General features: G+C 37.4%; 1 protein-coding gene across 1 annotated transcript in view; it reads right to left on the bottom strand.

Annotated features, from left to right (window-relative positions):
* Positions 1 to 386: 386 nt before the first annotated feature.
* The window catches only part of DNAJB14 (DnaJ heat shock protein family (Hsp40) member B14), a gene marked incomplete at both ends in the record, with an annotated part of 50453 nt that continues 27193 nt past the window's right edge, over positions 387 to 23646 (bottom strand). The window contains 6 exons of the mRNA XM_080697740.1: positions 387 to 511; positions 1141 to 1313; positions 1862 to 1971; positions 2746 to 2840; positions 5545 to 5730; positions 21103 to 21248. Of these exons, the coding sequence (XP_080553866.1) occupies positions 387 to 511; positions 1141 to 1313; positions 1862 to 1971; positions 2746 to 2840; positions 5545 to 5730; positions 21103 to 21248 (835 nt within the window). The remainder of the gene's footprint in view (positions 512 to 1140; positions 1314 to 1861; positions 1972 to 2745; positions 2841 to 5544; positions 5731 to 21102; positions 21249 to 23646) is intronic.

The following is a 23646-nucleotide window of genomic DNA, read 5'->3' as shown; positions in this document are numbered from 1 at the left end:
TATGAAGTTAAACACTAAAAGAATTTAAATAAAAAGCAGGAATCTGTATGTACATGAAATGATCATCCCATAAATATTTACATGAGGGAAATAGAGAATCACTGAAATTAGAATTTGCTACAGGTGTGACAATCCTTTCTTGAGACATTTTTAGTTAGAAATCAAATAAGCTTTTAAAATAAAAATAACTGTAGAAGCACAACTAAAATATTAATTATAGTTTTCAGTTCTTACTATTTAAAGAAACCAGTAAGCCAGAAACAGTCCAAGATTTCAGGAACCAACTATTCAGTTTTTAATATCAAATCTTCTTCAGCGTTCATGATGAAACTAAATTTACAGAAAAGATATAGAGTACGTTAAAAGGTATAAATAAAAATTCCAGTTCATCCTCCTTTATAAAGACTGGTCAGCCGCTCTAGTTCTTTACAGTTGTCCATGCTCAAGGCATCTGCCTTCCTTCGAAGTCGGTCATCACGGTATACTTTTGCTGCATACTGCATATCTGTCTCTGTTTAAAAAAAAAAAATCTAATTAAATAATAATGTTTATCACCTAGCCACTGAAATCCAAAAGATGTTTCATAAAAGATCTTCAGTATATTTCTATTAACTGACTTCTTTTAAAAAAAGAAGAAACCCAAGTACTATTCCTAAAAGCTATTTTAGTAAACTTTTCTTTAAATAAAAACTTTCCTTGCATATGGAAAGAAATCTACAGTAATCAATTCACAAGACTGTGAATAGAGCTGGGTGTGGTGGCAACTGCCTCCCAGTACTTGGGAGACTGAGACAGTAGAATTGCAGGTTCAAGATCAGCCTCAGAAATTTAGTGAGATCCTGTTTAAAAAAATAAATAAAAAAAGAAAAAAGAAAAAGATTATGAGTAAGTTTTAATTTTTTTTTTTTTTTTTTTTGGTGGTACTGGGGAGGGGCCTTCTACCTCTGGGTTACACTCCCAGACCTATTTTATACTTTTTAAAATTTGGAAACAGGGCCTCTTAAGACAGCGCGGCTGGCTTTGAACCTGCATGATACTCCTGTCTCTGCCTCCCAAGCGCGGGGATTACAAGCATGCACCACCACACCTGGCTATGAGTAAGTTTTAAATTCTAAAATATTAAACATTTGATAAACTTACTTTGTTGTCTTTCTTTCCAGCAATTATTTCGAATATTAGTCACGTAATCTTCTTCGACACTCTTTTCTACCTTTTGTAATAACATTCCTTTATATTCATTTTTAAAGTCCTTGTTGACATAATAAACAACACCCAAGTTTTCTGTCTGCATTTTAATAGTTTGCCCTGATCCACTGTAAAAGAGATACATGATCATTTTAATTAAATTAGGCAATTCTAATGTCTACTATAAAACAAAATAACAAAAATGAAAATAATTTCAATTTTTATTAATAAGTCTTAATTAGAAAAAATAAGTTATTCTTATTTTAAACTAACTTTATTTTTTAATTTGTAAAATCATTGCCAATATGATTTTAGTTTCCTTTATGTTCACTGAACTACATTGATGTTGTCTAGAACAATTGTATTACGTACTCTTTATGTCCTGACTTCTTATAGTCATTTCTCATTTAATAATACAAATCTATGTATTATCAATTATTATTCTATTTGCTTCAAATTATTTTTAAATTTCTAATGTCAACACATTACCTACCACATTAAATTCAAATTCAAATACAGGACCTCTATTCTTACCCACAGTGGAATAGAACTGTAACTCAACAACGTAATATAAATTTGCCACTTAGAACTATTTCTAAAATTAGAGATTTAAAGGCCATTTAAAGAAAGTTAGATAAAAAAAGTATTTTTTTACAAACTTCATTTAGATACTTACGATCTGGGATATAAGGAATAAGGAGGATTTGAGACCATCAACTGGCTTAATAAGGACACAAGGATCAACACAATAATGGGCATCAGCTGGATAAACACAGAAAAACCTCCCTACAAGGAAACCATCAAAGAATAGCAAACTGAAATAGAACTGCAGTTCTCAATAATCCAATACTTGTTATACATAATTAGAGGCAGAAAGGACATTTGAAATCATCTAGTTCAATGCTTTCAAATCTGCCCGGTCATACCAACCTTCTGGGGTGACTTTTAAAAATACAACTTTCTAGGCACAGCACTAGGAGATTATGACAGAATCTAACCTCACTTTACAAATGAAGAGTTCCTATCTCTCCTTCTCAAACACACACACAGAGACTATCAAAAAGCTGTGGGTTGCAAAACTGTTTTTACCTTGGATGTGAGGGTGGAAATTGGGAGTACCTGAGTGGCAGAGCTGGAGCCCAGGTCTTTTAGCTTCTAGTCTAGAGCCCTTTCTATTTACTTTTCAACTGATGGACTTAATTGCTATAGGCAATTTGATATAACTGTATTAGAACAAAGCAAAATTTACATTTAAGTTTTTCAGTATTAATTCTAAATTCTTTAGGACCAATAGTAAGAAGTTACCTCCAAAATATACACAGTGCAGGTCTGTCTTAGAATCATAGACTATCAAATCTGAAGGGATCATAATGCCCAACCACCTACTATCCTAAATCTACCATATTCCTAAGGGATTTTCTAATCTCTACTGAGCAATCTTATAAGAGAAACCTTATTACTTCCTAAAACAACTTGCCCTATTTTTAACAACTCTAATTGCTTTTCCTGAGCTGAAATTTGCCATTTTGTGATTTTTAATCATATCATAACATAACATACATCTCCTCTTTCTTCTTCTCTTTCATGTCCACTATGTCGATGCTGATGTTGATGGCTATAACCAGCGCGGCCATTTGAAAATGAATGTACACTACCTAGAAAATGAAAAGAAGGTTAAATTAGGAAGAGCAATTATGGTAAAAAAAATTAACACTGTTCTTTAAATTCAAAAATTACTAAATTAGAAGTATATATTTTAGCTGTGAATGTTTGCTGCCCTCTCCTATTGTGACAGTTGAACAGCAATAAGAATGATTCTTGCCAGACTTTGCCTCCTTTAAAAGCAGAAATTTTTTCTTTATGAAAACTTGAGTAGGCAGGGTGTGGCGGAACACACTTGTAATCCTAGTACTTAGGAGGCTGAGAGAAGAGGATCATAGGCTTGCAGCCAGCCTCAGTAACTCAACGAGGCTCTCAGCAACTTAGCAAGAACCTATTTCCAAATAAAAAATAAAAATAAAATAGGTCTGAGAGTATGACCTAGAGTTAGACAGTAGAAGGCCCCTGGGTTCCATCCCCAGTACCATAAAACAAAACAAAACAAAACAAAAAAAAAGCACTTGAGTAAGAAGAATTCCTCAATAATACTACATATATAGAGGACATTTTTGTACTTGGTTGATTTTAGTCCTTGGATCCTTATTCTGAAACTGATTTCTACATTTAAATGAATCACAAGCCGGGTGTGGTGGCGCACGCTTGTAATCCCCACGCTTGGGAGGCTGAGACAGGAGGATCACACAGGTTCGAAGCCAGCCTCAGCTACTTAGTGAGGCTCCCAGCAACTTAGTGAGACCCTGTTTCCAAATAAAATATAAAATAGGTCTGGGAGTATAGCCCAGAGGTAGAAAAGCCCCTGGGTTCTACCCCTAGTACCACAAAAAAAAAAAAAAAAAAAAAAAAAAAAAAGAATCACAAACATCTCTAGAAATTAAAATATAGCACTCTAATTCATTTTTTAAAAAGCTATCTAGCTGGTTTATAATCCCCCCAAAAATCAAGACAAAAAAATAAAATGAAAAGCTGCCTAATATGACATAGTATAGGTGGATCACAATTTATTCACAATTCTCTTACTGAAGGATATTAGAGATTTTTTTTTTTTTTTTGTGACACTGGGGATAGAACTCAGGGGCTCAGGGGCATCGTATCTCCGAGCTACACCCCCAGCCCTATTTTTTATTCTTTACTTTGAAACAGATTCTCATTAAGTTGCGGAGGGCCTCACTAAGTTAGCTGAGGCTGTTCGAGAACTTTGACCCTCCCGGTCTCTGCCTCCTGAATGCTGGGATTACAAGCATGTGCCAACACGCCTGGCGTACTAGAGTTGTGTAAAATAAACTGCAAACCAACTATCTGAAAGAAATCACTATTGACTGAAATATATCTTACTGTTATATTTTCAATCAAAATTAGTAATTTAAGCCAGGTGCAGTTTCAGACACTTATAATCCTAATACCTGGGAGGGTGAGACAGAGGGATTTAAGGTTTGAGTCCAGCCTCAGCAACATAGCAAAACCCTGTTTCAAAATAAAAAGTGCTAGGGGTGTAGAAACAGACACAGTCCCTACTCTGATGGAGTTTACTGTCTTAAGGAACAGTAGTGTGGAGGTAGGATGCCCTGGGTTCAATACCTAGTACAAAAAAGATTACTATTTTTAATAATTTTTCTGTGAGAGGTAACTATGCATTCAAATATGTCAATACAAAGGCTATATTTTCAGTCATTAATTTGTATTTATATATCTTCTTTCCTTCAAGGATCTTTTGCAAAAATGTCTTATTAATGACCACAATTTTTCTCAATAATAGACAGTGAGCCACCAAGCCATATTATATTTCTGCCAAGCGTGGTGGCTCACGCTTGTAATCCCAGCATTCGGGAGGCTGAAACTGGAGGATCGCGGACAGCCTCAGCTACTTAGTGAGGCCCTCTGCAACTTAGTGAGACCCTGTTTCAAAATAAAGAATAAAAAAATAGGGCAGGGGATGTGGTTCGGAGGTCAAATGCCCCTGGGTTCCATCCCCAGACCCGCAAAACAACAACAACAACAAAAACAAACAAAAAAAAAAACAAATTATATTTCTCATTCATAAAGATTCTCCTAATTTTGAATAAGCTGTTTAACTCAGCCCCTTATATAAATGTTGTAAATAAGACTGGAGCTATCATTTTAATCACCTTGGAAAAGTTACTCTCAAAAGTAATTTCCACAAAAATAACAGTAAATATAAGTACAGTTCAATATTATATATACTGGTAATATATTTTCATTTAGTGACACCACCACATATTTTACTTTGCAGCCTAGTTTAAGTAAATTTTTCTATCTTAATGGGATAAAAATACCAAACACTTTATATGTAAACTATAATTCAGACTTTTTACTTTTTCATTAGAAAGACATCTGAGGACCTCTACATACATCCCAATTATTGGCAATCTATGATACAAGTAAAATATTAGAAAGAACTCCAGAGAAACAGTCATCCAAGATAGAGGATATTCCTCATAACTGTGACAGCACTTATTAAGACATTTCCACTAGATTTCCTACTTCAATCCTCTTCTTCAGATTTTGATAAAACATTTTAGATAAAACACTCAACTGTTTTTTTTTAATTAAAATGTGTTCTAAAAAAAGGCAGTAACTCTTAACTTTTTTCTCCTACCTTTGTAAAAAACCATCACAGGAGCCTACTACTCTAAGATATGTGCAAGAAACAAAGTAAAGATGTCTCCAAATAGCCTAAAAAGAGTTTATAAAATACAGTATTTACAATTAATATTTATTTACCTGAGGGAAATCCACCACCAAAAAATATATTGAACAAGTCTTCTGGAGTTATATCAGCTTCACAACCTCTATGGAAATTAAATCTGCCATTGTTCTGTTGATTACACGCCTGTTCTTCACTGCCTGTGAGGTCATACTGTTTTCGTTTTTCAGGATTGCTTAAAACAGCATAAGCATTTCCAATCTCTGAAAAAGTAATGAATAAAAGGTGGTAAGCAAAGTTTTTATTTTAGAAGATAAGCTACCATCACTTAAAAATTACCTAAAACTAATAAAAAAAGTTAATAATAGTAACAATTTCTTTTAAAGATATTATACATATTTGCCATTACACATTACCTTGCTTAAGGCCAAATTGTTCTTACCACAAAAGTACACTTTCACTAGTCCATGCAACCTAAACCATTAACCTTTCATTACACACTAGTGCCCACATTGAGCTATTCTTTCATTCTATTCTGATTTATTTTCCTTAAGACAGTGAATTCCATGAGAGTAGAAACTGTGTTTATGTTTCCAATGGTAATATCCCATGTCCAACATGAAGTCTGAATTAGTTTTTGAATAATGCACTTAGTCCTCAGTTTTCCTATCTCACTTTACTATTTCATAAGGAATTCTATTACTCATCTTCTAGACCCATGTCCAAAAGAGGCAATGATACAGTGGCTACATGAATGTCTTCTTGAGACAACTTATAAAAGTTGTAGAGCTTTGAATCTTAAAGTAGAAATTATCCTATTTTCATTATGACACCCTAATCATTCATAAGTACAGCTTGTTTCTTAAAAGTAGATTGTAAATCTCTTGTGTTACATATAGAATATTTAAGAAACACTTTTTGGATCCATGTGGTGGCTGACACAGGTATTTTCCAAGCAAATCGATGCTCAACAGGTAGTAGATTTTGCATGATTACACATTACACTAAATTTAATTATAAATATTCTGAAACTTTTTTTCTGATAGAGCTTCTTAAAACTTGTATTATAAACTGGGTGTGGTGGCGCACGCTTGTAATCTCAGCATTTGGGAGGCTGAGACAGAAGGATAGGGGTTCACAAATAGCATCAGCTACTTAGTGAGGCCCTTTGAAACTCAGTGAGACCCTGTTAAAAATAAAGAATAAAAAAAAACATAAGGCTGGAGGTATAGCTCAGAGGTAGAATGCCCCTGGGTTCCATCCTAAGTACTGCAAAACAAAAACAAAAACCTAGTACTCAGAGATACTTTTCAGGTGGCCTTTAAACTTATTCTATGAAAAATTAGGTGCACAGCCCATATACCTGAGGAGACAGCCTCTAATGTTCTCAAGATTCTTGAAGAGATCTATAACTCCAAAATGCAGCCATTTGTAATGTTATTTTTCTTTTTTGTAATGTTATGTTTCTTTTTTGTGGTGTTGGGAATAGAACCCACATTTGATGGGTGGTAGGGAAGGAAGTAAATGTGGTTATAAAAGGGCAAAATAAGTGTGGTAATGGAAATGTTCCATGTCCTGAATGTATCAATATCAATGCCCTCAATGGGAAACCGTAACCAGTTGTTCTTATTGGTATTGACATTGTTAAGAGTCAGAATATGGAACATTTCCAATCACTGCCCTTATTTTGCCCTTTCATAGCCACACTTCCTTCCTCCCTACCACCCCTTCCTTAACCTCTAACAGCCACTATTCTCAAGTTTTATAATTTGTAATTTCAAAATGTTATATAAATGAAATGACAGGTATATAAATGGAATTATATAACTATTAAATAAAGGATACGACCCTTTTCAAATTGACTTTTTTTATTTTATATATATATATATATATATATATATATATATATATTTTTTTTTTTTTTTTTTTAATTTGAAAACAGGGCCTCTTAAGCCAGCAAGGCTAGCTTCGAACCTGTGCGATCCTTCTGTCTCTGCCTCCCAAGCGCGGGGATTACAAGTGGTGTACCATCATGCCCGGCCAAATTGGCTTTCTTAAATCAGCATGATTTTCTGGAGATTATCTAGGATGTTGTGCATCAGTAGTTCATGGTATGAATATAGCACTGTTTAACTATTCATTGACTAAATCACATGTGGGTTGTTTCAAGTTTTTAGCTATTACAAATAAAATCGCTGTATGCCTTTAAATGCAGACTTATGGGCAAACATAAATTTTCATTTCTCTGGCACGAGTGCCCAGAAACACATTGCTGGGTTGTATAGTAGCTGTTTATTTAATTTTCTAAGAAACTACCAAACTGTTGTACTGAATGACTATGTCATTTTACATACCATCAACAATGTATGAATGATCCCTCTTCTGCATCCATACCAGCATTTGGAGTTAGCATTTCTCATGTTAGCAGTTATGATGAGTGTACTATAATACCTCATTTTAGTTTTACTCTGTACTGCTCTAATGGCTGAAGAATGATGCTGAAAACCTTTTTATGGCGGACCCCCGGAAAATCCAGGGCTTGGGTCTCAAGGCCCTGGCCCCCGGGTGGGGGTTGTGCAGGGCACGCCGGACCCCCGGAAAATCCGGGGCTCAGACTGAAGGGCCCTGGGCCCCGGACGGGGGTCGCGAGGGGCACACTGGACCCCCGGAAGAACCGGGGCCCGGGCTGCAGTGCTACTGAGTGCCTGATCTGCAACCTCCTCAAACCACACATACTGTCTTCTCTTATTTTTTTTTAAAAAAAAAAAAAAAGGAAAAGAAAAGAAAAAGAAAAAGAAAAAGAAAAAAGAAAAGAAAAATATCAGAGAGGGATCAAGAGGGTCGCACGGCTGCCAGGATACTGGAGATGCAGACAAAACTTATCCAACTGAACTGGAACTTTTGGAAAAACTCCCCGCGAAGGGGGACTGTTTCTTCCCTACATCCTTAAGAATCCTGGACATCACCTGTAAGGAGAGAGTTTAGTGGAGACTGAGGAGGAAGGCAGTGTTGGAAGCGGTCACCGCGATGGCGGTGGAGACTTGTATTAGGGAGAGGCAGAAATCTGATTCTACCAACCTTATCTTCTGGAGAAATTACCCCAAACATTGAATGCTACTATCATGCATGCTTAGGAACACTGAACAACATACAGAGTGGAAAAAGAGCTTGGGAAAGACTTGAAATGATGGAGGCAGTGGCAATGGCAGCGACCAGTACTCAGGGGAGGCAGAGATCTGATGCATTACACCGGGAACTTTTTGAAGAAACAACCCCAAAGGCAGAATGCTACCACCACACACCCTCGGGAACATAGGACAACCTGCTGGGTGAAGAGGGTGCTCGGATCAGAACCTGCCGAGGGGTGAGGCCGGTAACGGGGACAGCAAAGCTGGGATTGGAGCTTGCCGTGAGGCATGGCCGGTGCTGGGGCCTCTGAGGCCAGTATAGGAGCCTACCGAGGGGTTAGGCCAGTGCCAGGGACAGCGAGGCCGGGATCAGAGCCTTCCCAGGGGTTAGGCCGGTGCTGGGGCCTCCGAGGCCGGGATCGGAGCCTGCCAAGGGATTAGGCCGGTGCCGGGGCCAGTGAGGTTGGCATCGGAGCCTGCCGTGAGGCAATGCCGGTGCTGGGGCCTCCGAGGCTGGGATCGGAGTCTGCCAAGGGGTTAGGCCAGTGCCGGGGACAGCGAGGCTGGGATCGGAGCCTGCCGTGAGGCAAGGCCGCTACTGAGGCCTCTGAGGTCGGGATTGGAGCCTGCCATGAGGCACGGCCATTGCTGGGGCCTCTGAGGCTGGGATTGGAGCCTGCCGAGGGGTTAGGCCGGTGCCGGGGTCAGCAAGGCCAGGATTGGAGCCTGCCATGAGGCAAGGCCTGTGCTGGGGCCTCTGAGGCCAGGATAGGAGCCTGCCGAGGGGTTAGGCCGGTGCCAGGGTCAGGGAGGCTGGGATCAGAGCCTGCCTTGAGGCAAGGCCAGTGCTGGGGCCTCTGAGGCCGGGATCAGAGCCAGCCAAGGGGTTAGGCCGGTGCAGGTGCCAGTGAGGCCAGAATCAGGGCTTCCCATGAGGCAAGGCCATTGCTGGAGCCAGAGAGGTCGAGATCAGTGTCCTCCGGGTGGCCAGGCCACTACTGGGGCTGTCAAGACTGGAATCAGAACTTGCAATGCGGCATGCGCAGAGAAATATCACAGAAAATAAAAACCAGATGCTTACCCTAATTAGCAAAAACTAGAAGGAAAGGGGTAACAAGAGGAGGTCGAGTTATAGAAAGGGCCCTATAGTGAAGCAATTAAGGTGAACAATTAGAGGGGATGGGATGGGGGAGGATGGAACCTCTTTAAAACTCAGGAGGTATGTAAACAAATGTATCAAAGATAATCACCAATCAAGCATGGGATAGAGGGGGGGAATGGGATGGGAATTGGATGAGGGCTAATTGGATGATGTGTGCTTGTATATCCTCTCAAGTCTTGTATTCCAATGTGATACAGGATTACAATGCACCAATAAAAATATAAAAATTAAAAATTTAAAAAAAAACCCAAAACCTTTTTACGTGCCTCTCTGCCACCTGTGTATCATCTGCAGTAATATGTTCCCATCTCTTTTGCCCATTTTATAATTGGATTATCTATCATTTTTCTTTTGAGTTTTCAGATATATATGTATGTGTGTGTGTATATATATATATATATATATATATATATACATACATAAATATACCCACATATATATATATTTTTTTTAAGATTCTAGTCTTTTGTCAGGTGTGTGGTTGGCAAATGGCAAATATATTCATATCATGTAGTTTTGTCTTTTCATCCTCTTAATGGGACAAACTTTTTAAAACTTTGTGTTTTTGTTTTTCGGGTCTGGGGATGGAACCCAGGGGCATTCAACCTCCGAGCTACACCCCCTACCCTATTTTTTATTCTTTATTTTGAAACAGGCTCTCACTAAGTTGTAGAGGGCCTCACTAAGTAGTAGCTAAGGCTGTCCGCGAACAGTGATTCTCTCTCTGGTCTCAGCCTCCCGAATACTGAGATTACAAGCATGCACCACCACGCCCGGCTTTTTAAAACTTTTGAAGTCTAATTGGTCAAATTTCCTTTTGTGAACTGTGCTTTTGGTATTATCTTCAAAAATCATTAGCTAGCCCTTGATCTTAAAAATTTGTTCCCATGATTTTTTGCTAAAAGTTAAAAAGTAGTGCTTTTGTATTGACCATTGTGATTCATTTTGAGATATCTATGACTTTAGTTAGTTATTTTGTTTCTTGCCTATGGATATACAACTACTCAAAAATAAATTCCTGAAAATCAGGCTTTCTTTCTTCCATTACATTGTTTTTATACCTTTCTCAAAACAGATAGGTAGGGGTCTATTTCTGGGTTATCTATTCTGACCTACTGACCGATATATCTATTCTCTACCAATACTACAAAATTTTGTTCTTTGTCAAATAATTTCTCTCTCTCTCTCTCTCTTTTTTTTTTTTTTTTTTTGTGTGTGTGTGGTACTGGGGTTCCTGGAAGCCCTTCTACCTGCAGGCTACACTCCCAGACCAATTTTTTATTTATTTTTGGAAACAGGGTCTCTTAAGCCAGCGCGGCTGGCTTCAAACCTGCATGATCCTCCTGTCTCTGCCTCCCAAGCGTGGGGATTACAAGCGTGCGCCACCACGCCCGGCTTTTTCAAACAATTTCTATTTCTTTTTTTCTGACAGCTTTTATCATGAATGGATACTGGTGAGTGTGTGTGGGGGGTGCGCGTGTGTGTTCACGTGTACAAGTGTGTGGGCATGTGCAAGCATTTATGTGGTACTGGGGATTGAACCTAGAGCCATTCTACCTTCAAGCTATACCCCCAGCCCCATTTTTATTCTTTATTTTGAAACAGGGTCTTACTAAGTTGTAGAGGGCCCCACTAAATAGCCGAGGTTGGCTGTGAACCCATGATCCTCCTGTCTCAGCCTCCCAAGTACTGCGATTACAAGCATGCATCACCAAGCCTGGCTCTGAAAATTTTTAAATGATTTCACTGTGCTAGTTTTTATAATTATGGATTTTTCTTATCTAGTCCAGTAATATATGGATCAATCTCAGAATAAATTCCACTTGGTCAGGGTATACAATTTTTTTATATTTTAAAATAATATGATATTTTAAAAGTATATTTGGGTTTACTTCTGTGTATGTGTGGCACTGGGGATTGAATCCAGAGGCATTCTAGCTCCAAGCCACACACCCCCATCCTATTTTATTTTTTATCTTGAAATAGAGTATCACTAAATTGCTAAGGGTCTCACTAAGGCTGTCCTCAAACCTGTGATCCTCCTGTGTCATTATGATTTATATTGGCCTGAAAATTTTTTTGAGGTATCCTTGAGTGGTTTTGATAGTAAAGTAAAATATTCCATACAATAAATTGAAATATGTTTCTTTCTCTTCTATTTTCTGGTCGAAATTATGTTGACTAACTCTGAATTCTTTTAAATTTTGATAGAATTTTCCAGTAAAATTTCAGCCTAGAGAACTTTGGGGGAGTCTTATAATTATAAATTTAATTGATTAGTTGGGTATGGTGGTGCTCGCTTTTAATCCCAGTACTTGTGAGGCTAAGACAGGATGATCACAGGTTCATAGCCAGTCTCAGCAACTTGTGAGGCCCTCTGCAAATTAGTGAGACTCTATTTCAAAATAAAGAAGAAAAAATAGGGCTGGGTTGTAGCTCAGAGTTAGAATGTCCCTGGGTTCCATCCTCAGTAACACACACACACACACACACACACACACACACACACACACAAAACAAAAAAAACTTTCAATTTACTGAGCAGTTCTATAGGATTTTTTCACATTCTCCATTTCAGACTGAGTTGTGATCGTTTTTATTTAAAAAAAAATTGGACCACCACATCTAACCTGAAAATTTGTGTATGTGGAATTATTCATAGTATTTTTATTAAGCAGATTCTTGCAGTCTGCAGAGATATATTTGTTTTTGATACCGTGTGTGTGTGTGTGTGTGTGTGTGTGTGTGTGTGTGTGTGTTACTGGGAATGGAACCCAGAGGCATTCTACCTCCGAGCCACACTTCCAGCCCTATTTTTATTATTTATTTTGAAACAGGGGCTCACTGAGTTGCAAAGGGCCTCACTAAGTAGCTGAGGCTGGCCGCAATTCTCCTGTCTCAGGCTACCAAATGCTGGGATTACAAGCGTTGAGACACCATGCCTGGCTCTGATACCATTTTTGTTCTCTTTGTCAATGTCAATTTTATTGATCTTTTCAAAGAGTAGCTTTTGTTCCATTGCTATTATTCCATTTCCAATTTTATTGATTTCTATTCTTTTCTCTTTTGTGTGTGTGTGTGTGTGTGTGTGTGTGTGTGTGTGTGTGTGTGGTGGTACTGGGGATGGAATCCAGGGGCATTTTACCTCCAAGCTACACCCCCAGCTCTATTTTTTTATTCTTTATTTTGAAACAGGGTCTCACTGAGTTGAAGAGGGTCTCACTAAATAGCTGAGGCTGTATGTGAACTGTGATTCTCCTGTATCAGCCTCCCAAATGCTGGGATTACAAGAGTGCGCCACCACGCCTGGCTTTCTTATTTCCTTTTCATTGCTTTGGATTTATTTTGCTCTTCATTTTCTAGTTCAGTGAGATGGAAACATAGAATACTGATTTGAGAGCATTCCTCTCTTCTAATATATGCAGTTAGTGTTACACATTTCCTCTCAATATTGCTTTAGGTGGTCCTCTCAGATTCTAACATTTCTATTTTTTTTAGTTCAATGTATGTTTTATTTCCTTTAAGACTTTCTCTTTGACCCATAGATTATTTAGAAGCATGATGTTTGATTTTCAAATGATTGGATAACTTCCTAATATTTTTCTGTAACTGAGTTTTACTTTGATTTCATTGTGGTCAGAGAATGTGCTCATATGATTTCAAGTTTTAAATTAGTGAGGCTTTATGATTCAGGATATAGTCCATCTTGGAGTAGTATTCTATGGGCACCTGAAAAAGATATGTAGTCCACTGCTGTTGGGTACAGTGATCTATAAATAACTAGATCTTGTAGGGTGGTAAGCCATGTTTAATTCTTCTATATCATTGCTGTTTTTCTAACTGTTCTACCAACTTTTGACAGAAAGGTGTTAACGTCTTCAAATGTAATTGTAAATCTATTTCTCCTAGCTTCAATCAGTTTTTAAGTATTTTGTAGCTTTCTCAGTGCATACACCTTTATATTATAATGTGATCTTGGTGTGCTGAACCTTTTATCATATCCCTGTGGTAATTATTTGACTCTAAATCTACTTTAATATTAATATTGCAGCTCTTACTTTTTCCATTAATATTTGCATCACATATTGTCTTTAATCTCTTTACTTTCAGTTCCTCTATACTGTTACAAATGAAGTGATATGTTGTTGAAGACAACATATACAACATATAGTGCAAATATGCATTCTTAATTCACTCTGCCAATCTATCTTTTAAAAGAAATATTAGATCATTTACATTTAGTGTAATTACTGGTAAGTTAGGGCTTATATCTTTCCCTTTTTGTTTTCTGTTTTCTTTTCCTGAACTGTCAGTTTCTTGAAGATTTTTTAGAATTCCATTTTAATATTTCTCTAGTATTTTCTCTTTTTTTTTCAGCACTAGGATGGAACTGAGGGGCTTTCTACCCCCAGGCTACACTCTCAGACCTATTTTATATTTTATTTGGAAACAGGGTCTCACTAAGTTGCTGAGACCCTCACTAAGTAGCTGAGGCTGGCTTCAAACCCGTGCGATCCTAACTGTCTCAGCCTCCCAAGCGCAGAGATTACAAGCATGCACCACTATGCCTGGCTTGTCTCTATTAATTTCTGAGTGTGTTTCATTTATAGTTCTTTTTTGTGGGGGAGAGGGGCATTAGGGATTTAACACAGACATTTTACCTATAAGCTTTCAGCCCTAGTCCTATTTTATTATTCTGAAATAGGATCTCATTAAGTTGCAGAGGACCTCATTAAGTTGCTGAGACTGGTTACAAACCTTCCCCAGTCTCCCAAATAGTGGGATTATAAGTATGTGCCAGCACACCCAATTTATAGAACTATTTAATTGGTGATGTGGGTACTACATAACTTATCACATCCCATTGGTATGATTATTTTGACTGAATGAAGCATAAAATCCTTACTTTCCTTCATTTACTTATAATCGTCCTTCAGTTGTAATACAATTGCTTTATATATTTTCTTTTTTTTTTTTTTTTTGGTGGTACTGGGGTTCCTGGAAGCCCTTCTACCTCCGGGCTACACTCCCAGACCTCTTTTTACATTTTTATATTTGGAAACAGGGTCTCCTAAGCCAGCGCGCGCGGCTGGCTTCGAACCTGCGCGATCCTCCTGTCTCTGCCTCCCAAGCGCGGGGATTACAAGCGTGCGCCACCATGCCCGGCGCCTTATATATTTTCTCTACATACATTTAGAACTACAGAAACAATATTATTATAATTTTTGTTTCCAATGTCAATCATAATTTAGAAATTCAAGAGGAGAGGCAAAATATATCCTATTAACCTTGATCTTTGCTTAACATTTCTCTTACTCCATTCTGATGGCCAGAGTAAAATACTGTTAACTGGGTAGCTTATAAACAAAAAATTATTTCTTACAGTTTTGGAGTCTGGAATCAATGGCCAAGAATCTCATGAGGGGCTATTCTCTGGTTCACAAATAGGCCATTAGCTATGTCTTTTTATGGTGATTACTTTCCAAAGGCTCCATCTCCTAATACTATTCCATTGGTGATCAAGTTTCATCATATGAATTCATGATGGATGGAGGGTAACAAGACCTCAACACCATGTTCTTTCTTCTTAGTATTTCAAGATTACCATTTCCTTTGTTTAGAAAACTTCCTTCAGCTATTCTTTTAGTATATGTCTGCTAATGACAAATTCTCTTTTCTTTCATGTCTCCTTTATTCCTAAAATATATTTTTGTTGAGTATAGGACTCTAGTCATATTTCTTTCAGCATTTGAAAATGTAAACTTTTCTTATGACATCCATAGTTTCTGATATAAAATTTCCTGCTACTCAAACTGCATTTCCCTTGGAAATAACATGTCACTTCTCTTTTGTTCCTTTCAAGATTTTTTTCTTTATCTTTAGTTTTTAGAAATTTGGCTATTATATATGTTGATGTGGAATTCTTTGTGCTTTTGTTAGGAGTTCATCCAACTTCTTAAATCTAAAGGTTTGTATTGTATGCCAAATCTGGGGAGTTGTCAACTTTCATTTTCTTTCCCAGCTCTACTCTTTCTCCCCACTTCCAGAACCCAAAGAACCTAATCACTAGGTCTTTTGTTATAGTGTGTGTGTGTGAAAAGCTTTTTATTTCAATGTATTTTTTATATTGCTCAAATTGGATTAATGTCTTTTTCAGATCATTTCCTTCCTCTATCAATGTCTAGTCTGCTATGACTATTTCATTCATGGATAGGTTTTTTATTTGAGTTGTAAAGTTTTCATTTTGTCCTTTATTACATTTATTTCTTTGCTCAGATTTTGCATTTCTTTGCTGAGTCTCTTATTTTTTGTTCGCTGTTTCTGGCATTGTAATATTGTAATTGTTCACTGAAATGCTCATATGGTAGTTGTTTTTAAATCTTTGCTAGACATTTGTAACTTTTCTGTCATCTTCCAGAGGGTATCTATGGAGTGACTTTTTAAAATCTAGCTTGAAATCCTGAATGACAAGTAATTTTCAATTGCATCTTGGTTATTTGGGCTATTATGAGACTCTGGGTTTTAAACTTCCTGCTATCTATCTATCTATCTATCTATCTATCTATCTATCTATCTATCTATCTTGCAGTACTGGGGATTGAACCCAGGGGCATTCTACCTCCAAGCTACACCACTCTGTCCTATTTTTATTCTTTATTTTGAAACATGTTCTCATAAAGTTGCAGGTGGCCTCACTAAGCAGCTGAGGCTGGCCAAGAACCCATTATCCTCCTGTCTCAGCCTCCCACGCACTTGGATTATAAACGTTTGCCATCATGCCCGCCCTTCCTTCCTTCCTTCCTTCCTTCCTTCCTTCCTTCCTTCCTTCCTTCCTTCCTTTTTTTCCAGCACTGAGCATGGAACATTCTATCTCCATTCAGAGGAGGGCATCATCAGAGTTCAAAGATCATCAGAGTTGGGAATCATCAGGATGAGGAGGGCATTCTACCTCTGAGCTACACCCCCAGACCAATTTTTAATTTTTTATTTTGAAACAGGGTCTCACTAAGTTGTGAAGGGCCTCACTAAGTAGTTGAGGCTGGCTGGGAACGTGTGCTCCTCCTGTCTCAGTCTCCCAAGTATGCAGCACCACTGGGATTACAAGCATGCAGCACCATACCTGGCTATTTTCTTATTTTTTATTTATTTATTTTTTGGTACTGGGGATTAAACCTAAAGGCAGTCTACCTCCCATCTACACCCCTAGCCTAATTTTATTTCTTTATTTGGAAATAAAGAATTGGGCCCCTAACTCAATTTTATTTCTTTATAAAATTGAGAACAGTGAACAGGGGCTCACTAGGTTTCTGAGAGCTCATTACTTTGCGGAGGCTGGCTTTGAAACTGCAATCCTTCTGTCTCAGCCTTCCAAGTACTGGGATTACAAATGTGCACCACCAAGTCTGGCAAACTTTTTTTAAAACGTGTTGCTCTGACACCACTCCAGCAGAGTGAGGAGAATACTACCTCATTATATCTAAGTGGAAAAAGAAGCTCAGGTTCCCCTTTGAACTCTGATGATCCCAAGCAGGTAGTGCAGGAGCTCATCATTACTGCTGAGCAGAGATGGGACTTCCATCTTCCCATAAGCACTCTGCGTATGACTCCCTGCATTGGAAAACTTACAATCTCAACTGGAAAGATCAAACAGCTGCATGTAGTCCATTCTCAAGAGCAAACTTTTATTTTGAAAGTTATACAAAACATCCACAGGAAGCATCTAGTTATTTAATTCCCAAAACAAATTACCTCTTCTTTTTCTGTCCTTGGAGAAAATAAAAATCAGATGGTTTTGGTTTTCAGTAATTACAAAGCCATCATTCTATACTTTAGCTTTTACATAAAAGACCAAAATATGGTCTCTGCTTAGAAATAAAACAGCATAGAATTCCAAAAACAGAAGTTAAGGTCAATTGGTTAAAAATGAAGTAACTGACAAAATCTTGAATGCTGAATTAATGATACCTGCCATTTGTGTGATGACACAAGTTGTATGCTGTTCTAACTACATTTACTAATCATCTACATATTACAATTCAAGTTTTCTATCTAGTTTCCAGTCAATGAAAAATGGGCTCACCAGCCAGCTCCCAATTCTGATATTCTTTAGGACTAATCATTGGTATTCTGGTTTATAATCTCTTGTGTACTGAATAACTCGAGCCTCTCCCTACAGACAAATCACCTTCCAAAATGTTTTGTTTCACAAAGTATTGTTTCACATGTATTATTTTTTGTTTCACATGTATTGTTTAAAATCACCTTTGTTATTTTTTTGTTTTTGGTATTGGGGATTGAACCCAAGGGCATTCTACCTTTGAGCTACATCCCCAATCCTTTTTATCTTGAAACAGTCTCACAAGTTGCTGAAGCTGACTTTAAACTGTAAAATCACCTTTGCAAAATCCCACTGAGCAGGCGTGCCTGTAATCATGCTACTCAGGAAGCTGAGGCAGGAAGATTGCAAATCTGAGGCCAGACTAGACAATTTAGCACAGCCTTCTCTCGAAGTAAAAAATAAAAAGGGCTGAGGATTTGTTCACTGATAGAGCACTTGTTTAGCATGCTCAAGGCTCTCAGTTTCATCGTCAATAATGCAAAACACACACACACACACACACACACACACACACACACACACACACACACACACTGACTGTCTAGTTGGCTTCCTGGGTGATCTGTATCCTGTTGACCTCTTCAAAATAAAACACCAGCTGTAGAAATGTAGGTGCATATACTAAGTGTTATTCTAATACCAATTATGTTAACATGATTTTAATACAGAAGCAGTTTAAGTTTTTTTGTTTGTTTTGATTTTAGTACTAGGGATGGAACTCAGGGGCATTCTACCTCCAAGCTACACCCCAGCCCTATTTTTTATTCTTTATTTTGAAACAGGGCACTGAGTTCCAAAGGGCCTAAGTAGCTGAGGATGTCTGCGAACCACAATCCTCCTGTCTCAACCTCCCAAATGCTGGGATTACAAGTATGTGCCATCACGCCCGCTATAATATTCTTAACATTAATGATGACTTAATATGAAAATTACCTAGCAGATCATAAACACACAAATAACGCAGTACCAAAATATTTTTAAAACTTTAAATTCAATGCTTTTAACTCATAATGTAGAATTTTTAAATTTAAAGAAAATATATGGAACCAAGGGGCATTCTACCTCTGAGCAACTCTCTCAGACCTATTTTTTATTCTTTATTTGGAAACAGGGTCTCACTAAGTTGCAGAAGACCTCACTAAGTAGATGAGATTGGCTGCAAACCTGCGATCCTCTTGTCTCAGCCTCCAAAGTAGTGGGATTACAAGCATGTGACACCATGCTCAGCTGTCAGTTACTTTCTCTAGTAACTAACTGCATGTATGAAAAAAATCTTGTATTTATTGAAGTTTAAAATGCTTATAGAAATTATGTGCCAGCAATAAAAAATTAAATACTTATACTATTTAAAAATTTTATCAGAAATTTCCTTTGTATACTATTGAATTAGAAATCAATTTATGTTGTTATCTGTATTATTTTTGTTTAATAATAGAAGAATTGCAAATAATGGAAGATAATTATTTTAAACAAAATAATAATTTTGTTTAATAATGGAAGAATAGAATAATTGCAAATAACGTATTTGCAATACAGAAAACAATGGCCCTATTTTCTAAATCCATACTGTAGGTAACTGACAGAAATATGATTTATAAGTTAGTGTTTTTGAATAAGGAAACTTTTCCTATAATTTCAACATGCCACATTTAATTTACAGAACAAACTGAGAAGGCTCTCATAGTTCACAATGATATTTTACTTTCACCAGCATCACTTTGGCAATGATTTTACTGAAATATATTATTAAATCCCAAATGTGCTTTCCTTGGCAACTTCCTCCAAGAAATTAAACTGTTTTGTAAACAATTCTAATAGTACTTTTTGTATGTGTGTGTGTGGCACTGGGCATTGAACCCGAGGCATTTTACCTCCGAGCTGAACCTTCAGCCCAATTTTATTTCTTATTTGGAAACAGGGCAGACTAAGTTGCGGAGGGCCTCACTAAGTTGTTAAGGCTGGCTTCGAACCTGTGATCCTCCTGTTTCAGCTTTCCAAGTACTGGGATTACAAGCGTGTGCCACCACGCCTGGCTTCCTAATAGTACTTTTATGAAGGACCAATTGAGTCTTTTATCTTCTTGGAACATTTTAAAATTGAGTATCACCTTCCTACTACTCTTAAGACCCTACCCTTTTACTGAAAACAGTATTAATAGCTCTATAAATGCCAAATGTGCAAGAATAAAGTCACAAATTAAATATTTTACTATAAAAGTCAACTTTCATAAATGAAATAAAATATAAGCTTTGATATTATTTACTAAATTGGCAAAAAAAATTGAAAAGATATTGAGAAAAAAGAAAAAATGAAGAGTAGGCAGAAAAAAAAGAAACAATTTAAAAAAAATTACATTAGAAATATATATAAAGAATGTAGCCAGGTGTAGCTGCACATCCCTCTAATCTCAGGGAGGCTAATACAGTAGGACTGCAGATTGAAGAATAGCCTCAACAAAGCAGTGGTACCTTTTCATCAACCTACAGAGACTCTATTTTAAAACAAAAAAATTAAGAGGCTGAGGGTGTAGCTCAAATAAAGAATGTCTGGATTCAATCTGTAGTACCACTATCAAAAGAAAAAAAAAACCACATAAAGTACCAAGTTTAATAAAAATATATGAAAACTAGGAAGACAGCTTTTCTAACTAATATCCCAGTTCTAGATAGTTTCTAATAAAAACTGCATTTGGCTTTTAGCTGGCTTAGAACTAGATAGCACTATGCTAAAAGCACATGAAAAATCAGCACCACTTATTCATAGTAGAGCAGAAAGCATGCATGGGTACTTAAAAAGGTTACTTAGGACTGTGTCAAAACTGGCTTTTGTTACTTTCATAAAACCAAACTGCAGCAGGGCCTGGTGGAACATACTTGTAATCACAACATTTGGGAGGCTGAGATAGGAGGATTGCGGTTTGTGGACACCCTCAGCTACTTAGTGAGGCCCTTGCAACTCAGTGAGACCCTGTTTCAAAATAAAGAATAAAAAATAGGGTTGGGGGTGTAGCTTGGAGGTCCCGCATAGACACAAAAAAACCCAAACTGCACTTTGTTTTGGTTCTGGATAAAATGAGTTAATATCAAAGTTTTAAAGAATTTTGCAGACCCTTGCTTATACTCCTTTCTAAACACACCAGTCCAAAAGCAGAATTCAATATTCTGAAACACTGTCAGATAAATTCTACAAAAAACATAATAAAATTGCTTTAAAAAGTTTACTTTACTTTTAAAAGCATCTGTTGCTCCAGGTGCACGGTTTTTGTCTGGATGAAACTTCAAAGCAAGCTTTCTATAAGCTTTTTTCAAATCTTCATCACCAGCATCTTTCGTAACTCCAAGTACTTCATAGTAATTTTTACATTTGTTTATACTGTAAATAAGAAAGTGTGTTATAATGTAAATTTTAAGGAGTAATATTACATATTTCTAAATTCTAATTTATTAGACTAGCATAAAAACTATCTGTGGATTGTTTTCTCAAAACCCAGTGATGGCTTATCCTTCTAAGGGTTAGTTTGCTTCATTCTCTTGTTTGAAAACAGACCATTCCTACAACCTCTTCCCAATAAAGAGAGAATATCCTTAGTGCAATTTATCACAACTGCAGAGAAGTAAAGCAAATTCCATAAAAAGTATGCAAAAAATCATAAATGAAAGACAATACATTCATTGTAACTAAAATGGGAGAATAACAATTTTACAGTACCCTTATGCAGAAATTCTAAAACTCCCCCAAATTATGTCACTGCTAAGAATGAATATATGTTAGATTGCAAGAATTCTGTTTTTGCATAATATAGATCTAACCAAATACCAAAGCACTGTTAGTGTATGTAAAACAACTAAGTATCCTATAGTTTAATTGTCAAGGTAAATTAATTCAGTGCATATGCTAATAAGAATTCATCTACTTCACTTTCTGAAAAGACCCTGGGTCATTTATAAGTAAAATATAACAGCTGATCATAGTGGCACACATTTGTAATCTCAGCATTTGGGAGGCTGAGACAGGAGGGTCACAGTTTATGGACAGCCTCCGCTACTTATGAGGCCCTTTGCAACTCAGTGAGATCCTGTTTCAAAATAAAGAATAAAAAATAGGGCAGGGGGGGGTGTTGCTCGGAGGTAGAAACCCCTGGGTTCCATCCCCAGTACCACAAATAAATAAATAAATAAATAATAACAAAATATAACATGGAACTAAAATATACTTGTTAACATCCAATTCCTAATTTGATAAGCACACTCCTAAAGATCACTTACATAATTTGTACTTTAAGAATGAAATAGAAGCTGGGTGTGGTGGCACACGCATGTAATCCCAGCATTTGGGAGGCTGAGACCGGAGGATCGCGGTTCGTGGACAGCCTCAGCTACTTAGTGAGGCCCTTTGCAACTCAGTGAGACCCGGTTTCAAAATAAAGAATAAAAAATAGGGCAGGGGCTATAGCTCGGAGGTCGAATGCCCCTGGGTTCCATCCCCAGATCCGAAAAAAAAAAAGAAAAAAAAAAGATTGAAATAGATAAAAGCTTAGCGTATTTAAAGCTTATTAGAAATAGAAAACAAATACTTTTGGAATAAAGCAAGTATTTTTAGATGTCAGTATTTTCCACAACCAGATAAGTTGGCATCACAAAAGCCATGGTTGTACGGCATTCAGCATGTGTGAGGCTCTGGGTTCAATCCCCAACATTAAAAAAATAAAATCCCTGACAGTATATGACAGCACATTTTCAGCATTTTTATGCAGTTCTTTTGTGACTCTGGTTGTGTTCCACATATGGCTATCTTGATGACAATAATAACAGGTAACATAATCTAGGAAATAATTGGTCACTGGCAGCAAAAGAACTGCCATGATTGTTTCAGAAAAAAGGTCGATCTTTTTTAAAAATTAATCTGGGTGTGGCGCACGCTTGTAAACCCCGTGCTTGGGACGCGGAGACAGGAGGATCACGCAGGTTCGAAGCCAGCCACGCTGGCTTAAGAGACCCTGTTTCCAAAAATAAAAAATAGGTCTGGGAGTGTAGCCCGGAGGTAGAAGGACTTCTAGGAACCCCAGTACCACCAAAAAAAAAAAAAAAAAAAAAAAAAAATTTAATACTGGACCTAAAGCCGGGTGTTGTTTGTGGTGTACACTTGTAACACAAGCATTAGGGAGGATGAAAAAGGAGGATCACAGGTTCGCAGCCAGCCTCAGCTACTTAGTGAGGCCCTCCACAACTTAATGAGACCCTGTTCCGATAAAGAATAAAGAATAAAAAGTCAGGCATGGGAGGCTGAGATAGGAGGATTGCGCAGGTTCGAAGCCAGCCTCAGCTACTTAGAGAGGCACTCAGCAGCTTGGTGAAACCCTGTTTCCAAATATAAAATAGGTCTGGGAGCATACCCCGGGGTTAGAAAGCCCCTCGGAGCTGGGAGTGGTGGCACACGCTTGTAATCCCTGCGCTTGGGAGGCTGAGACAGGAGGATCCCGCAGGTTTGAAGCCAGCCTCAGCTGGCTTAAGAGACCCTGTTTCCAAAAAGCAAGCCCCTCCGTTCCATCCCCAGTACCACGAAAAAAAGAAAGAAAGAAAGAAAGAGAAAAAAAAAACAAAATGAAGAAAAAAAATAGGGCTGGGGCGGTTGTAGAATGCCCCTGGGTTCAATCCCCAGACCATCACAAAAAAATTAAGTAATTAATACTGGATATTAACCACCACAGTGCTTGGTACACTGTAGTTTCTCAGTAAATATTTTTGAAATGAATAAGTCTTAGCTCTCTTTT

This window comes from Muscardinus avellanarius (assembly GCF_963383645.1).
Source record: "Muscardinus avellanarius genome assembly, chromosome: 6".
In the NCBI taxonomy this organism is placed as follows: Eukaryota; Metazoa; Chordata; class Mammalia; order Rodentia; family Gliridae; genus Muscardinus; species Muscardinus avellanarius.
This window is presented reverse-complemented; position numbering and strand designations above follow the sequence as displayed.